Below are 17735 nucleotides of genomic sequence, written 5' to 3'. Positions count from 1 at the left end.
AGGGAAGGCATACATTAGCTGGTATTGCCCCCACGGGGCGATCAGTGCGTCTGCGGTTTCTGCTAGAGGATCGCGGGAGCGAGCCACGAATCTCTGAACTTTCCTGTTGAATCGTGATGCCAACAGATCCACATCCGGGGTGCCCCACCGTAGGCACAACTGGTGGAAAACGTCTGGATGGAGGGACCATTCCCCCTGATCCAGAGTCTGACGGCTGAGATAATCTGCCTGCCAATTCTCCACCCCCGGAATGAACACCGCAGAGATTGCTGGAACAAATCGTTCCGCCCAGCGAAGAATGCAAGCCACTTCTTTGGCCGCTCGGACACTCTTGGTGCCCCCCTGGTGATTGACATAAGCCACGGCCGTGGCATTGTCCGACTGGATCCGAACCGGGCTGCCCTGGAGCTGCTCGGTCCAGTGAATCAGACAAAGTCTGATCGCTCTCAGTTCCAATACATTTATCGGTAACCTGGATTCTTCCGGGGACCAAAGTCCCTGGACAGATAACTGACCGAGAATTCCTCCCCATCCGGATAGACTGGCATCCGTGGTCACTATCGTCCAATATATTGGCAGAAATGACTTTCCCTGGCTGAGCATCGGAGACCGAAGCCACCAGACCAGAGACTCTCTGGTCTGTTTGCTCAATCGGATCTGATTGTCCAGGGATTCCGGATTCCGATTCCATCTGAGAAGAATCTCTTGCTGAAGAATTCGGGTATGGGACTGGGCAAATGGGACTGCTTCGAACGAAGCCACCATCAACCCCAGAACCCTCATGCAAGTCCGAAGGGAAGACCAGCTGTTGGACAGTAACAACTGGACTGCTGATTGAATCTTTCGGAGTTTCCCTACCGGAAGAAAAACTCTTGTCCTGACTGTGTCTAGAATTAGACCCAGATATTCGAGCCTCTGGGTGGGAACCAGAAATGACTTTTGCTGGTTCACCAGCCACCCGAATTCCTGTAAAGAAATCATAGTAATTTCTATGTTTTGTAGCAAGGTCTGAGGAGACTCTGCATGAAGCAGAAGATCGTCTAGGTAACCAAGGATCGATATGCCTCTTTGGCGCAGAAGTGCCAACATTGGGGCCAACACCTTTGTGAAGACCCGCGGAGCCGTGGCAAGACCGAAAGGTAACGCCACAAACTGATAGTGGTTCTCTTCTACGGAAAAGCGTAGAAACCGCTGATGTCCTGCGAAAATGGGAATGTGAAGATATGCGTCCTTGATGTCTATGGACGCTAGGACATCCCCTGGATGCAGAAAGGCTGCTACTGTGCGAATGGACTCCATTCTGAATCTTCTTATGTTGACAAAAGAATTGAGTGCCCTTAAGTCCAGAATTGGACGCACTTTGCCCTCTTTCCTGGGTATTGTAAATAGGTTTGAATAAAACCCTTGAAACCGTTCTGTCCAAGGAACGTGGACTACCACTGCTTGTTGTAGTAAATCTGTGACTGCTCTCCGCAGATCTTCTAAACGATCCGGGGATAGTCGGATATTGGAAGGGAAGAATCGCGCCGGTGGGAGAGATCGAAACTCGATCTTGTACCCTGACCTTATGACTTCGTAAACCCATCTGTCCGGGATTCTGGAAAGCCCTGGATCCGGGAACCGGTGAAGATGTCCCCCCACCCCAGTTATGGGTGGGGGCGCACCTTCAGGCTTTGGACGGTTTATCTTCAGGTCTGGAGGGGGCGGGCTTTTGCTTGCCCGACCAACGACCCCTGACGCCTCCTGCAGGAGCTTTGGAGGACTTAATTTTTTCACCCGCGGGACGAAAAAAACCTCTTGTGAGCAGAAAAAGAAGGCCCTCGTCTTTGACGAGTTCCTTTACCTTTAAAATTTGCGGTAAAAAGGTGCTCTTTCCACCCGTGAGATCCTTAATGATCTCATCTAAGTTGGCTCCAAATAGACGCTCTCCTAAAAAGGGGATATTAGCCAATGCTTTTTTGGAACCTTGGTCGGCTAACCAACCTTTTAGCCACAGTGTACGCCTGAGAACCACCGCTGAGACAGATGCTCGCGCCAATAATGAAGTGGCGTCTAACGCCGCATCACACACAAACTGTAACCCCTGTATCATTTGTTCCAACAAATCTGATACCGCCTGAGGGACCTCTTCTAAGTCCCGGCGTAACCACTTGGTCCATACAGTTACAGCCTGCGAAACCAGACCAATAGCAATTATTGGTCTGAAAGCTGATCCAATCAAGGTAAACATGGTGCGAGACATAGCTTCTATCTTGCGATCCACTGGATCTTTAAAAGACGGAGCGTCTTCTAGGGGAATAACCGTGGCTTTATTCAATCTAGCAATTGGTGAATCCACCACAGGTGGTTCTGTCCATTTCTTAATGAGGGTTTCCTCAAACGGATAACGCCTGTTAATGCGTTTAGAAATAGTAGAAATGCGTTTTGGCAGACCCCATCTTTGATGGGATTGCCAAAACATTTGGGCAATGGAAAAACCTTCGCCACTTTGATGCGTTTTTTAGTCCCAAAAGGGATTTCAGTTTCAGCTATTTCTGACGGAATACCCTGTAATCTTAAGGTTTCTAGAACAGATACAATGAGTGCGTTTACCAACGCTTCCTCTCTGGCTATGGCTGATGCCGAAACATCCTCCTCACTGTCTGAAAAGACAGTACACGAGACACCAATACCAGATGAAGTACCTGCAACTGCAGAAATAGGCTCAGAGTCTTGAATCCGAGGTTACAGATAATAAGGGGTTAGGCGGGGGTTGCTTACTTGCGCCCTGTCCCTGACAAGCCACTTCCACCCGGGACACAAAAGTTTCCATAATAGCGGACAATGATTCAATCGTCAGTGGGGTGCTGGAGGATCCCGCAGACCCCTCGAGGGGATCCGGAGGAGATACATGAGTGGCAGGGTCCATGTTAATTCAGGACACCTTTGCCAGAAAACACAAAAAAACCTTTTTTTTTTTTTTTTTTAAATAAAAAGATACCTCTTTTTTTTTTTTTTTTTTAATTTTTTTTTTTTTTTTGTGTGTCTCCCCCTAGCGCAATAGCGCCCCTCAGAGTACCTGCTTCTCGATCCCACAGAGAGAGAGGGACCCCCAAGGCTCACCAACAGATGCAGTGAAGTTTCCAACCAACTGCAGTCAGCGTCTGTCTTTTACAGACTGGAAGGAACTGTTGCTTTTTCCCCGGGTAGAAGGACGTGGCTCCGCCCCCTGTGTACGCCTTCCGGCGTTCCCAGCTCTCCACGAGGTAGCTGGGCTCATGAAAAATGGCCGCCCCCATACAGGAGACATTAGACTCCAAAAACATGGCGGCCGGCGTGACCTGAGGACATGCATGCACCTGGTCTACGGCAAAATGGCGGCGGACCGCCGAAATCGTTATCCCAGCACATCCACCTGCATCTCTGCTAAGAGGCGATATATGGATCTACAGGAGATACACTTACAAATAAGGTAGGATTATACCTCCTATGTCTGCTGTAATGTTACAGTCTGCTGGGTAGAGTGTTAGCTCTCAAACCAAGTCCACTTCCCACAAACACATGCTGTATTACAAGGGGGACTTATAAGTATCAGATATATACTGACCATATATGGAGGGGCCCATAATTTATACTGCCTCATAACGAGGAAAGAAAAAAAGGGAACGTTTACTCACCATACCGAACCGACAGGCACCCTCTCTCTTCACAATACCCTCTCCACCGGGGTGGGGGGTTGTGGACCACTCCGGACGCCTCGACTCTCTGGTTCCTGGCGTCCAAGCGAGACTTTTAACTCGCAAGGTCAGTCCCTCCACTGGGACTCCGTCGCGGCCGACCCAGCGCGGAGCTCTGGTCTGCACGCGCTCGTAGGCAGAAACCGGGGTGACCACTGGATCTCAACATCCAGCCCGTTGCCCGGCCCCGCATACTTACTTGAATGTGTCGCGGCCGACCAAGCGCAATGCCATGGTCTGCGCGCGCTCGTAGGCCGGCTGGGGTGACCACAAGTGTCGCCCAGTCCGGCATTTTTGCTTGAAGATCTCACAGGAAAAACACTGGAGAAAAACTACCTAAAAAAAATGTCTTTTTCTAAAGAAAAAAGTCTTGCCAGGACCAAAAAAGATCCCAGCAAGGAACTTAGGTCCTTACTCCTGACTAGACAGAAAAAAACTGATTCCCTGTAGCAGAGAGAGGGAGGATATACCCTCAGGGACTGCCCCTAAGGTGGAGCCAGAACGTTTTGTCTTTCTGCCTAGTCCTACTCCTGCGGAGACAACATAACCCAGCTCTTGAGAATCAAGAAGACTACGTCTGTCAATGAGCGATAGAGAAACAGATGGTGCGCCTAGGTGGTCATGTGGTTTTCAGCTTCTAATTTGCAGTTACTGTATATGCTAAAAGGTACATTTTTTATATAAATATACTTCCTCTTTAAAGTCGAACATTAGTCAGAATATTAAATCCTGATAGATCACCTCAGGCTGTCTCCTTTAGCAGGTACAGCAAATTATTAAAAATAAGTGCCTATACGGTTTAAAATCTAGTAAGACTCTGTCTCACCCTGCTCTGCACAGCCTCAGTTGTCCTGTATTCTCGTCAATGGGCCGATAATCATTGAGTCACTAAAGGGCGATCTGCTGACAGCCTAAATATTTACTACTAATAAGGGGGGAGGAAACAACAGGACTGATGCAGACTGTGCCAAGGGAACACAGATTAGGGAAAGAGAAAAGAAAAGAGGTGACAGGAAAAACTCTGCTGCCAGGGAGAAACAAAAGAGTTAAACTTACAAGGATAGGATCTTATGTTATCTCAATGATATGCTCTCCTTTTGCCCTAATCCGCAGCCTTTGAACCGCAACACTATAAAGCTTCTGTTAGCCTTCCGCTCTAGCTGAGCCAAGACATACAATGAAAGCTGGAAATCCACACATTTTAAACTACAGAAAGTGACAAATAGTTTTTGAGAGCAAGGAGTGGGGGGAGAGCTTTTAATATGGTGACTTCTCTGGGCTTCAACAAAATGGTGGACTATGGCAAGAACATCCAGGAACAATGCTGTAGGCAATTTAAAGCACACACTGATGTGGTGGCATAATTATTATTGTGGAATGTACGTTCTCTTGCTAAAGAACATTCATTGTAATCAAACTGATATGGGTAAAGTTCCACTTTAAATACACACCCAGCCTTTAACACATGTTGTAGCACAAAATGTAGTGCTCAGATATTTTCTTTTATTTTACTGCCATGATCTGAGAAGTCTACATTGAGATAGAAGGGAAAACATCCAGAGTTTCAAAGCACAGGGGAAGGGTGGCCCAGACATGTAAAGAATGCTGCAGTATACAAGCACGTCAGGCAATGCTGGTACTATTCCTCTAAGCAAGCAGCAAAGCAAATGCTTTATTAGGCGTGTGCATCTAGTCATTTAACACAATATACACTTTAGGTCTTGGCATCTGAGGAGCAGATTCAAAGTGTGAAGATGTGTGCTTAGCACCCCACTCTTGTAAAAAAGGAGCATAAAAGAAGGCAGCTAGAGATATAACACACTTTAATGCCTGTTAAGGATGAGGCCAGGGTCCAGAAAAGACATGACTACCACTGACATCCAATCATAATAAAGCAGGAAACTGAAAGATGGCAAATATATTTCATGTCTGGCCTAGATTAGCTGGTTTGCATATTAAAACTCCCAGCTTCAGTATATTGGATAAAATATCGTATGCAATTAGTTATATTTAGACACCTAATGACTTTGCCATTAACAAGGGGGGAAAAAAACACTTAAGGCTGGAGTATTTCTTTAATCATCTCCTACTTTGGGGAATTTTTAAAGCGGACCTCCCACCCCCCCTTCACTAAAAAGCAAATGCAGCTCTGGATTGCTAATATGGAATCTTACATTAGGGCGAAGTTCACACCAGATGCTGTGGGACTGCGTTCGGCACTATTCCAGTCCTTCCACATGACAAGGCAAAATTGCAGTTGCGTTGCAGTGGTGTGTGGCACTGGCAGTGGTGTGTGGCACTGGGCAGTGCAGCGCACTGTGAGGCAATCCATTTTCTGGGGCACCGGGGATCATCAGTGAGTTTTTCCTCAGATGATGTGCATTGTCACAAAAGTAAAGAGATGAATTTGTCTGCCCTTAGTGCAAATCACCACCATGAGAAGAATGGAGAGGAAGGGAAAAATAAGGTATGCAAAAAAACAGTCTGAAACTATCTATAAGTATCCATTTATACATTGCCATAACTAAACATTTTTCAAAGTGCCTTTGCTGTAATTTTTAACATATGGCTGAAGTTCCTCTTTAACACTTGTCGACCACCCTATACTGCTTTAGGGTGGCCACGCTGCTCAGGATCACATACAGTTGTGTTCAAAATTATTCAACCCCCACTGAAATTGATTGTTTTGGCCAGTTTGACATTGATTTTGATCATTCAGTCCTGCTTACAATTAAATCAAAGAGGCACGTGTAGGTCAGACAAATATAACATAACATTTATAATGAAATAACCACAAATGTCTTTTCTGTGCTCACAGCATTATCAGTTTTATTCAACCCCCAAGTGACATTCAATCTTAGTACTTAGTACAACATCCATTTACAGTTATAACAGCTTTTAAACGTGAAGCATAGCTTGACACAAGTGTCTTGCAGCGATCTATGGGTATCTTCGCCCATTCGTCATGGGAAAAAGCCTCCAGTTCAGTCACATTCTTAGGCTTGTGCACTGCAACTGCTTTCTTTAAGTCTTACCAGAGGTTCTCAATCGGATTTAAGTCTGGTGACTGTGATGGCCACTCCAAAATGTTCCAGCCTTTAATCTGCAACCATACTCTAGTGGACTTGGAGGTATGCTTGGGATCATTGTCCTGTTGAAAGGTCCAACGTCTCCCAAGCCTCAGGTTTGTGACGGACTGCATCACATTGTCATCCAATATCTCCTGGTACTGAAGAGAATTCATGGTACCTTGCACACGCTGAATCTTCCCTGTACCTGCAGAAGCAAAACAGCCCCAAAGCATGATTGACCCCCGCCATGCTTCACAGTAGGCAAGGTGTTCTTTTCTTCATAGGCCTTGTTCTTCCTCCTCCAAACATAGCGTTGATCCATGGGCCCAAACAGTTCTAATTTTGTTTCATCAGTCCACAGAACACGATCCCAAAACTTCTGTGGTTTGTCCACATGACTTTTGGCATACTGAAGTCGACTCTTTTTATTCTTTGGAGACAGCAAGGGGGTGCGCCTGGGAGTTCTGGCATGGAGGCCTTCATTACGCAGTGTGCGCCGTATTGTCTGAGCAGAAACTTCAGTACCCACATCTGACAAATCTTTTCTCAGTTCCTCAGGAGTCACACGGGGACTTTTCTCCACTCTACGCTTCAGCTAGCGCACAGCAGTCTAAGTCAGCATCTTCTTTCTGCCACGACCAGGTAGCGTTTCAACAGTGCCCTTTGCCTTGAATTTGCGAATGATGCTTCCTATGGTGTCTCTTGCTTAACATCTTTGCAATCTTCTTATAGCCATTGCCCTTCCTGTGAAGAGTAATCACCTCTTCTCTTGTCTTCCTGGACCATTCTCTTGACTTCACCATGTTTGTAAACACACCAGTAAATGTCTAGAAGGAGCTGAGTATCACAGTCATTTTAAAGCTGCCTAATTGGTGCTTATTAGGCTTTATTGCTGCTCCCTGACATCCACAGGTGTTTTCAATACCTGATTGAAAACACTTCAATGAACCTCTGTTTTCAGAGTGGTAGTCTTTGAGGGGTTGAATAATTGTGTCAATGAAGAATTCACAAAAGAAACATTTACTACTGTATTACAAAACCAATTGATGTCATTTTAGTTGCATGTGGTTCTTTAAAAAGTCCTTGTAGGATTTCATTCTGAATACAATTACAAATGTACACTAAATTCCCTAAACCTTTTACAGCATTGGGGGGTTGAATAATTTTGAACACAACTGTATATACACACACAATCCTGCACTTCCGGGTAGCGGGCGCAAGTGCGGGCTGCTGACGGCTCGCTCGCGCTGTGATTCTACACAGCGGGAGCAAATCAGCGAGTCCCGCAGACCCGATGTGTCCACTGCCACCCACCGATCATTCGGTACAGACACTATGTAAACAAGGCAGATTGCCGTTCTGTCAGTACAGGAGATATGTATCCTGTTTTCCTGTAAAGCAGGAAAACCAATCTATGCCTTCCACTAATAAAAGCACCTCCCCCGCTACACTGAAACACTAGCTAGGCACACAGTTAACCCTTTGATCGCCCCTGATGTTTAACCCCTTCCCAGCCAGTGCCATTAGTACAGTGACAGTGCATTTTTTTAGCACTGATCACTGTATTAGGGTCACTGGTTCCCAAAAATAAGTGTCAAAAGTGTCAGTGTCCAATTTGTCAGCTGCAATATCGCAGTCCCGCAATAAGACGCTGATCACCGCCAATACTAGTAAAAATAAAATTAAATAAGAATTCTATAAATATATCCCACAGTTTGTAGAAGCAACAACTTATGTGCAAACCAATGAATATACGCTTATTGGGGATTTTATTCCCCAAAAATATGTAGCAGAATACATATTGGCCTAAACTGAGGATGAAATTAGATTTTTTACATGTTCTTATTGAATGTGTTTTATAGCAGAAAGTTAAAAATATTTCGTTGTCATTTTGGTTTAAGCGCAATAAATAAAAAAATGCAGAGGTGATCAAAAGAAAAAAAAAAGAAAGCTCTACTTGTGGTAAAAATGGATTTTTGTAAAATCTTACCGTAAAATCCTTTTCTCTTAGCTCATTGACAGACGTAGTCCTCGGTGATTCAACACCCTCGGGTTATGCTGCTCTCCACAGGAGTAGGACTAGACAGGAAAGAAAATGCTCTGGCCACACCCTAGGGGCAGTCCCCAAGGGTATATCCTCTCTCTCTCTGCTACAGCAAATCAGTTATGTCACAAAGCAGTGTCTAGAGAATTTAACCCAACTCCAAAACAGAGGGGCGGGTACTACGTCTGTCAATGAGCTAAGAGAAAAGGATTTTACGGTAAGATTTTACAAAAATCCATTTTTCTCTATCGCTCATTGACAGACGTAGTCCTCGGTGATTCAACACCCTCGGGACGTCCCAAAGCAGTACCACAAATGAGGGGTGGGAAAATGGAAATCAAATCCAATCTAGAAGGCCCAACCGGTGCCAACTAGAAGTTTACAATGCTCATCCTCAGTGATGAGACTCAACAGAAATTTTTCAACAGAAAAAAACCCTCGAGGTAGACCACCGGTCTCCTCAAATTGCGGCCTGCAAAACCTTGCGGCCAAATGAGGCATCCGCCGATGCCATCACATCAATCTTATAAAATTTTGTAAAGGTATGTACCGACGACCAGGTGGCCGCCTTACATACCTGGACCACTGACGCCTGATGGCGGAAGGCCCAGGAAGTACTGAGCGCTCGAGTGGAGTGCGCCTTAACAGGGAACAGAGGATTCCGACCCTTAATAGAATAAGCCTGTACCACCGTCTGTCTAATCCATTTGGAGATAGTCGCGGCAGATGCAGGCAACCCCTTTCTGGGGCCATCCGGGATCACAAAAAGTGAATCCGTCTTACGGAACGATTCCGTAGCCTTCAGGTAAACCCTGATTGCCCGAACCACATCCAAGGAATGCAACGCATGTTCCCGATGATGCTTGGGCTGAGGACACAAGGAAGGTAGTACGATATCTTCATTCAGATGAAAATCTGAAACCACCTTTGGAAGAAAGGATGGCTTAGGATGAAGCACTACCTTATCCCTATGAATCACTAAGTATGGGGACTGGCATGATAATGCAGCCAGTTCTGACACCCTGCGTGCAGAAGTGATAGCCACCAAGAAGGCCACCTTCTGGGATAAAGTAAGCAAGGGAATCTCCCTGATTTTCTCAAAGGGAGGTTTCTGTAGAACCGACAAAACCAAATTAAGATCCCAGGGCGGTAAGGGCGCGCGGACTGGTGGAGCCAGGTGCTGCACCCCCTGGATGAAATTCCGCACCAAGGACTTGGTAGCTAAAGGTTTCTGAAAGAAGATTGCTAATGCTGAAACTTGACCTTTGATGGTGCTCAAGGCTAGTTTCTGCTCAACCCCTTTCTGCAGAAAGGCCAATATTCGGGTCACCGAATAGGTACGTGGAGGAATCCCTAAAGATTCGCACCACGCGATATGGCTTCCATGTGCGATAATAGACCTTGCTGGAAGTCGCTTTCCTTGCTTTAATAAGGGTAGGAATAACTGAAGTTGACAACCCTCTGTCCTTCAGTACCTGGGTCTCAATGGCCAGGCCATTAAAACCAGCGACTGTAAAGCATGATGGAAGATTGGTCCTTGAGACCGCAGACACTCCCTGAGACGAAGTTCCCAAGGAACGTCCGCGACTAGTATGTCCAAGCCGGCCAGACCGGCTTGACGAGGCCAGCCTAGAATTTCTAGGACCACTGGCGCTGACTGGATCTGAACCAGGCGGCCCTAGAGCTAACTGGCCCCGACCATCCGACAAAGTCTGCTCGTTCTCTGTTCCCACACATTTATCAGACACCTGATTCCTATCAGGAACGGTGATCTCTCCTGGTTGAACCTCCGGGACCGAAGTCACCTGGCTAAAGGCTTCTTGGTCTGTCTGTTCAACCGGATCCGATTCTTGTGGGGAACTGAGACTAATCTTTGGAAAAGGTAAAGGAAAAGATCTGTTCAGGGAACGGTAACTGCCGCTCCCTGTAGTACTTAAATGTTGGAAGGGAAGAATCGCACCGGTAGCAGTGATCGATGCTCGATCTAATGCCCTGAATACCGGTGAAGATGTCCCCCCACCCTCAAACCGGGTGGGGGCGCACCTTCAGGCTGTGTAATCCTTTGCTTCGGGTTTGGCTGAGTCGGTCTTTTGTTTGTCCGACCAGCCCTTCTTGAACCCTCCTGGAGGAGCCTTGCCTTTCCCGCTTGTTCCAGCCGGGCGTACAAACCCTTTATGGGCGGTAAAGAAAGGTCCCCGCTTGTTACGAGGTCCCTTAGCTTTAGCAGCCTGTGGCAAGAAAGTGCTCTTGCCCCCAGTGGCGTCCTTAATGATCTCATCTAGGGTGGCCCCAAATAGGCGATTCCCCTGAAAGGGGAGATTCGTCAAGGTCTTTTTGGAACCTAGGTCCGCTGACCAGCATTTTAACCACAGCACACGTCTGAGTATTACCGCTGACATAGATGCATGCCCTAATAGGGGGGTAGCATCCAAGGCTGCATCACAGACAAACTGTAGCCCTTGTATAATCTTTTCCATCAATTCAGATGTTCCCTGGGGGATATCTTTCCCCTTCAGGTCCTGGCGCACCAATTTCGCCCATTCCGTAAGTGTCTGGGAAACCAGACCAATGACAATTACTGGTCTAAATGCTAACCCTATAAGGGAAAAAATAGTGCGGGACTCCGCTTCCACCTTCCGATCCACCGGATCCTTAAAGGACGAAGTGTCCTCTACTGGAATAACCGTGGCTTTATTCAGTCTGGAAATAGGTGGGTCCACCACTGGTGGTACCGTCCATTTCTTAATGAGGGATTCCTCAAACGGATAGCGTCTAGCAATACGTTTGGAAATAGTAAAGGTACGCTTAGAATGCTCCCTAACCAAGCCTTCTGGCTTTTTGTACACAAAAATCACACTCAATATAGGGGGATCTGTGCCATGTTATAGGATAGATGGGAACCCATCCTTATCATTACAGAGAGGGGCCCGCGTTCACCACAGGACCCGTCAGGGGAAATGGGGGAACATACTACTCACCGTACCGGAACCAGGCGGGCGCCAACTCCTGACAGTACCCCTCTCCACCGAAGTTGGAGGGCTGTCGACCAATACGGACGCCGTGACTCATGGTCTTTGGCGTTTCAGCGAGACGTCTAACTCGCAGGGTCAGTCCCCGTCCAGTGGGACTATGTCGCGGCCGACCCAGCGCGGAGCTATGGCCTGCACGCGCTCGTAGGCTGAACTGGGGTGACCACTGGATCTCAACATCCCGCCCGTCGCCCAGTTCAGCTTTCTTGCTTGAAGATCTCACAGGAACACTGGAGAAAAAAAGCTGTCTAAAAATCTTTTTAAGAAAAAAAAAATCCTGCCAGGACCGAAGATCCCAGCAAGGTATCTAGGTCCTTACTCCTGACTAGACAGAAAAAAACTGATTTGCTGTAGCAGAGAGAGAGAGAGAGGATATACCCTTGGGGACTGCCCCTAGGGTGTGGCCAGAGCATTTTCTTTCCTGTCTAGTCCTACTCCTGTGGAGAGCAGCATAACCCGAGTGTGTTGAATCACCGAGGACTACATCTGTCAATGAGCGATAGAGAAAAAAAGGACACACATTTTATATGAGTACAGTGTCACACGACTGCACAATTGTCAGTTAAAGGGGGGTAAATCTTCCACAGCTGAAGTGGTTAAAGAGGCACTTCACATGGTCATGGAAAAAAAAGTCATCAGCTACATATTGAGCACAGAGACCGGGGTCTCACTGAGAGCCCCAGACTAATGATTGGGACCCAGAACTCCTGATTCTGGATCACCCAATTGCTGTGATAGCTTTCCGATTGGCTATCATAGTGATCAGTCACTGTGAAGCCCGCCCCCGTGTTTTCCATCTCTGACTGAAGGAGAGAGTTACATTGTATCTCTCTCTCTTTGTCCTTGGTATTTTCTTTTTTGGTCTGGATTTTTTTTCTAAATTAGTATCAGTGTCAGTTAGTGTCAATGGGTTTTAGGTAGGATAAAAAAAAAAAAAGTGCACTATTGTTTCTGGGCTTTACTATGGGTACAAACAAAATACACATGTGGTATTTCTGTGATTGTAAGGGGCAGAATTTATTTTGGGTTGGTGGAAGGTTATGGTAGTAACAAGAAATACAGCTATTTTTTTAATTTTTTTTTTTCTATTTTGGGCCATTTATTCTTTGATAAAAAGAAAAACAAAACAACAGGTGATATCCATTACCATTTACCACCAAATGAAAGCCCAATTTGTCCTGGAAAAAAACAAGGTATAATCAACCTGGATGCACAAAGTAGGTGTGATAATATGTACAGTTTTACTAACACATGTTAAAGTTGCAAAATTGTGCTGAGGCATTCATATTTCTTTTACCCTTGGGTGCGAAGGGGATAAGAAAGAGATTGTTGCCAACTCAGAGTCCAGGACTGTCTTCCCCAATGCTTTTGATCTTCAGCGCCACTATTTTGGTTTTGGCCAAATGTCACTTCCTGACGTCTTACTGGCAGCTCCCTACTGGAGGAGATAGGTCAGTAAAGGGGTACTGATCCTACTTCCTCCTAGAATGTGAACCCAAGAGGCTGTAAACGGACAAAGTGGACACAAGCAAGTACCACAAAAAAAAGGGAAGGGAGGGAATCATGAAGGTCCGCTTTAACCACTTAAGCCCCGGAAGATTTTACCCCCTTCCTGACCAGGGGGTATTTTGCGATTCGGCACTGCGTGACTTTAACGGACAATTGCGCGGTCGTGCGACGCTGTACCTAAACGAATTTGACGTCCTTTTTTTTTCCCACAAACAGAGCTTTCTTTTGGTGGTATTTGATCATCTGTGCGATTTTTTGATCATGCGCTATAAACAAAAAAAGAGCGTCAATTTTGCAAAAATAACAATATTTTCACATTTTTTTTATATGAAATTCCCCCAAAAAAAAATGTAAAAATCAAAATTTAACATTTTCGGCCAATTTGTTTTATGCTACATATGTTTGGTAAAAAAAAAAAAAAAAAAACGCAAAAAGCGTATTTTGATTGGTTTGCGCAAAAGTTATCGCATTTACTAACAAAGGGAAAGATTGTCATTTTTGTTGTTTTTTTTTTTTTAACGCGTAATGGCTGCAATCTGCGATTTTTTTTGCGGTACTGCGACATTGCGGCGGACAGATCGGACCCTTGACTGACATTTTTGGGGTTACCAGTGACATTACTGCAGTAATCAGTGCTATACATATGCACTGTTACTGCAAAATTACACTGGTAGTGAAGGGGTTAACTTTATTTGAGAGGGAGGGGCTGTGTGTGTCCCTAGGGGCATGATTCTAACTGTGATTGGCTGTCTGTTGAGCTGTAGAAACAATGATCAACGGTTCTACATAGTAGAACCGTGTGATCACAGTTTCTACACAGGGGAGAATGACAGGCGGCTTGTTTACACAAGCTGCCTGACTTTCTCCCTCTGCAGCGGCAATCGCAGAGTGACCGGCGGACGCGCGCTCGCTCCCTAGACCCTCACAGGCTAGCGACGTAGACCTACGTCACTTTGCCTGTGAGGGGCTGACTGCCGACGTAGATAGTCGTGCGGCAGTCGGGAAGTGGTTAAAGAAACCTGTATTATGAGCTGGAGGCTGGACTCAATACATACAAGTATCCAGACAGAAAAGCCTGATTGTAGTCAGGGATCCAATCTTCAGACATAATTTAGCTCAGTTATTAAAATTATTAAAGCTAGTGGGTCAACATGAAAGTCGGATAATCAGCATAATCAGAAAAACAGTCGGTATGGAACCTCCCTGATTTCTTGTCTGATATGGTTCTCTCTAAAACAGTATACAGCTCATGTACACAGGGCAGTTGAAAACCTTTTCTGGAAACCGACAGTGAAAAACATCCGTTTCACAGCTTTTACATACCGAATTTTTCCTCCGGTGCTCCTACCGGCTCGCTGTGCAATTGGCAAGCTGGAGAGGGAATCTGCTGGCGCCAGAAGTTCACCATAGAGAATGTCGTGGGCCAAATGGTCCCTAGCAGTCTCTATGACCTTTCAGAGGCCGGCACAATGTTATGACGTCACGCCCGGCCTTTGCAGTTACAAACACTGTTGTTGCTTCGGCTGGGAAGCCGAGATCTTTTTTTTTTTTTATCTCAGGCTTTTCAGCCTAGAGGCAAGATATGGGGACTCCGGGGCGGTTCACATATATGCGATGACAGGTATCGCATGTGATTCGCAGCGCACTGCTCTGCAAATCACATGCGATGTCTGTGCGATGCAAATTTAGCCATGCAGCTGTATGGCTGAATTTGCATCGCATTCGGGCCAAACTCGCAAAGGACCCTTTTTTGGGTCCGCACTCCTATGCGATCCGATTCATGTCCGAACTGACAGTTTGCACTGCGATATGCGAACTGATCTGGGAGGTGTCATTCATTTTGTATTGACACTCCCAGCGAGTCGCATATGGCAATGTGAACTGCCTGCGATGCGGGAACCCGCAGTGGATTCCTAGAGTTCCCGCATCGCATATGTGTGAACTGGGACTTATAGACTCCAGATCTCGCTGTAAAGAGGTCCTGTCATGTCCTATTCCTATTACAAGAGATATTTACATTACTTGCAATAGGAATAAAATTGATCAAAAAGAAAAAGTAAAAGGAAAGTGTCAAAAGAAAAATAAAAGTGAAATAAACAATTAAAAAATATATATATTTTTTATAGTGCCCTCGTCCCCATGTGTGCGCTCGCAAAAACTTACACATACATAGGTCGCGCCTATGTATGTAAACGGCATTTAAACCACACACGTGAGGTATCGCCATGAACGTTAGTGCGAGAGCAATAATTCTAGCGCTAGATCTCCTCTAACTCTAAACAGGTAACCTGTAAACAATTTTAAGGAGTCGCCTATGTGGATTTTTAAGTACTGAAGTTTGGCACCATTCCACAAGTGTGCACAATTTTAAAGCATGACATGTTAGGTATCTATTTACTCGGCGTAACATCATCTTTCACATTATGCAAAAAAAAATAAAAAAATCAGGCTAATTTTAGTGTTTTTCTTTTAATTAAAAAGTTTTTTTTTCCAAAATAAAAAAACAAAGTTTGAAAAATTGCTGCGCAAATACCGTGCGAGATAAAAATTGCAATGGACGCAATTTTATTCCTTAGGGTCTCTGCAAAAAAAAATTAAATAAATTTAAATGTTTGGGGATTCTGAGTAATTTTCTAGCTAAAAAAAATATGATTTTTTACTTGTAGGAGAGAAGTGTCAGAATTGGCATGGGTGGCAAGTGGTTAAAGATAACTTAAGGAGACTCTTCCAAATGCCCACAATGCATGAAAAACAATGAACTATTTCAGCCATTCTGTGAGAGAAGAGAGAGCCACAGCAGAGAGAGCAGTGTGCCTGTAGATACCTTGCTTATTTTTTGTGTTTTCACTATGGAGGATCCCATCATGAGCAAGTGTGAGGAAATGCTCCTGATGTTGCTGAGGCTCCTAAGACAGAGGACCAGAGTTTGTTGCTACTGGACTCATCCATTGATGCAGGCAATAGCATGTGGTGAAATGTGTTTTTTTAAACATTTTTATATGTTCAAAAAGTTATCAGAAATGTTTTACCCTTTAAAAACGCTGATATATATAAAAATAAAAAGCGCATAAACGCAGTTTACCACAGTTACAAGCATTTGGTGTTTGAAATGCCGGTAAACTACACTCCTAAACGCAATTTTTTTCAGCCTTCAAAAAAATGCCTGTAACCTCAATTGCCTCTGAACTACTAAGTGTAAATGTACACATAAAATAACAAAGGAGAGTTCAAGGGGTGCTGAAAGAAAAACACAGAACTGCTCCTAAACATCAGTTTAGCAGCTGTTGTGTGCATGAGGCCTTCTACTTTTATAAGTGTGCTTTACAAAAGTGCTCCCAACTTTGCGGTTTCAAAATTTCAAAGCAAGCAGAGCCACATTAAGTTTAATAAATGGTCAATAAAATGGCAGTAGTAGGAAAGCCTGGTAATATGAACAGGCTGTTTTCTGATCACAGAATAATCTCTGCAGTATTTTGCAGCAAACAGTCTGCAGAATACCCCACTGGTTGTACATGTAAAATGAAGGTGCAGTGTGGCATGGTCATATCTGCTCTGTTAAAAGTAAAAAAAATGGCACTTCTAAAACAAGCCAATCAACACTGGAGGAACCAAGTACACAGTTCATCTCCAGAAACATTGTTTGTAATCGATTTGCAGGTACACTTCCAATTTTCAGCCAAGAACAGTGAGGATTTAAAAATCATGAAAGGCAATCAGAGTGGTATGGAAATAAGCAAGTCCATTATTTATATCAATGATGTCCCGAGTCCATTAACTTGCTGAGGCATACCAGTCAAAGTCACCAAGAAACCATCTAAACTGAAATGAAAAAATGTGACCCATTGATTTGCATGCAAATGAATCTGCCAATACACTGGTGGGTATGATATCTGTACTATAATGTTACTAAAAGCAGGAAATGAGGATCATATAGCTCACAATGAAGGATAGGTGCAGATGCTTCATATGTACGACCATGAAATTGCTATGCAAGATGGTCTACAACTGGGTGCTCATGATTTCTATTGGATTATGAAGGTGCACATAAAATATGAAGCAATCCTAGACATATGTTACATACAAGGAGGGCCAAAGTCCTTTTTTCCAGGTTGATCTGGAGATATATCTGAAACACTACCATTCTGCTGTGCGGAGGCTGGAGGTTCTACTGGCTGGCTTGGCCGTGCCCGGGCTGAACCGATAGCTGAAAAGAAATAAAGACAATTAGGCTGATGCATAGTACGTGAACAAACACCAACATTACCAACATAAAATATTAGGAAAAAATATAAGAAAAGTATTTTTCTTCATTTTTTTCTCTTTCAGAAGCTTGACAGATACCCCTTACTTATGCATTAGTGCAATA

At 44.9% G+C, this 17735-nt stretch overlaps 1 protein-coding gene across 4 annotated transcripts in view; it reads right to left on the bottom strand.

Moving 5' to 3' along the window:
• Window positions 1–17735, bottom strand: part of KIF2A (kinesin family member 2A) — a 181947-nt gene that overhangs the window by 103440 nt on the left and 60772 nt on the right. For 2 of the 4 annotated variants that reach the window (XM_082243440.1, XM_082243442.1), the window contains exon 5: window positions 17508–17573. In XM_082243440.1, coding sequence (XP_082099566.1) covers window positions 17508–17573 — 66 coding nt within the window. Of the gene's footprint in view, window positions 1–17450; window positions 17574–17735 lie in introns of all 4 variants that reach the window. The other 2 variants (XM_082243439.1, XM_082243441.1) reach the window with 1 other exon arrangement.

Source organism: Pelophylax lessonae, assembly GCF_965119305.1.
Source record: "Pelophylax lessonae genome assembly, chromosome: 1".
Lineage (NCBI taxonomy): Eukaryota > Metazoa > Chordata > Amphibia > Anura > Ranidae > Pelophylax > Pelophylax lessonae.
Note: the sequence above shows the minus strand (reverse complement) of the source record. Positions and strands in the feature narration are given on the sequence as shown.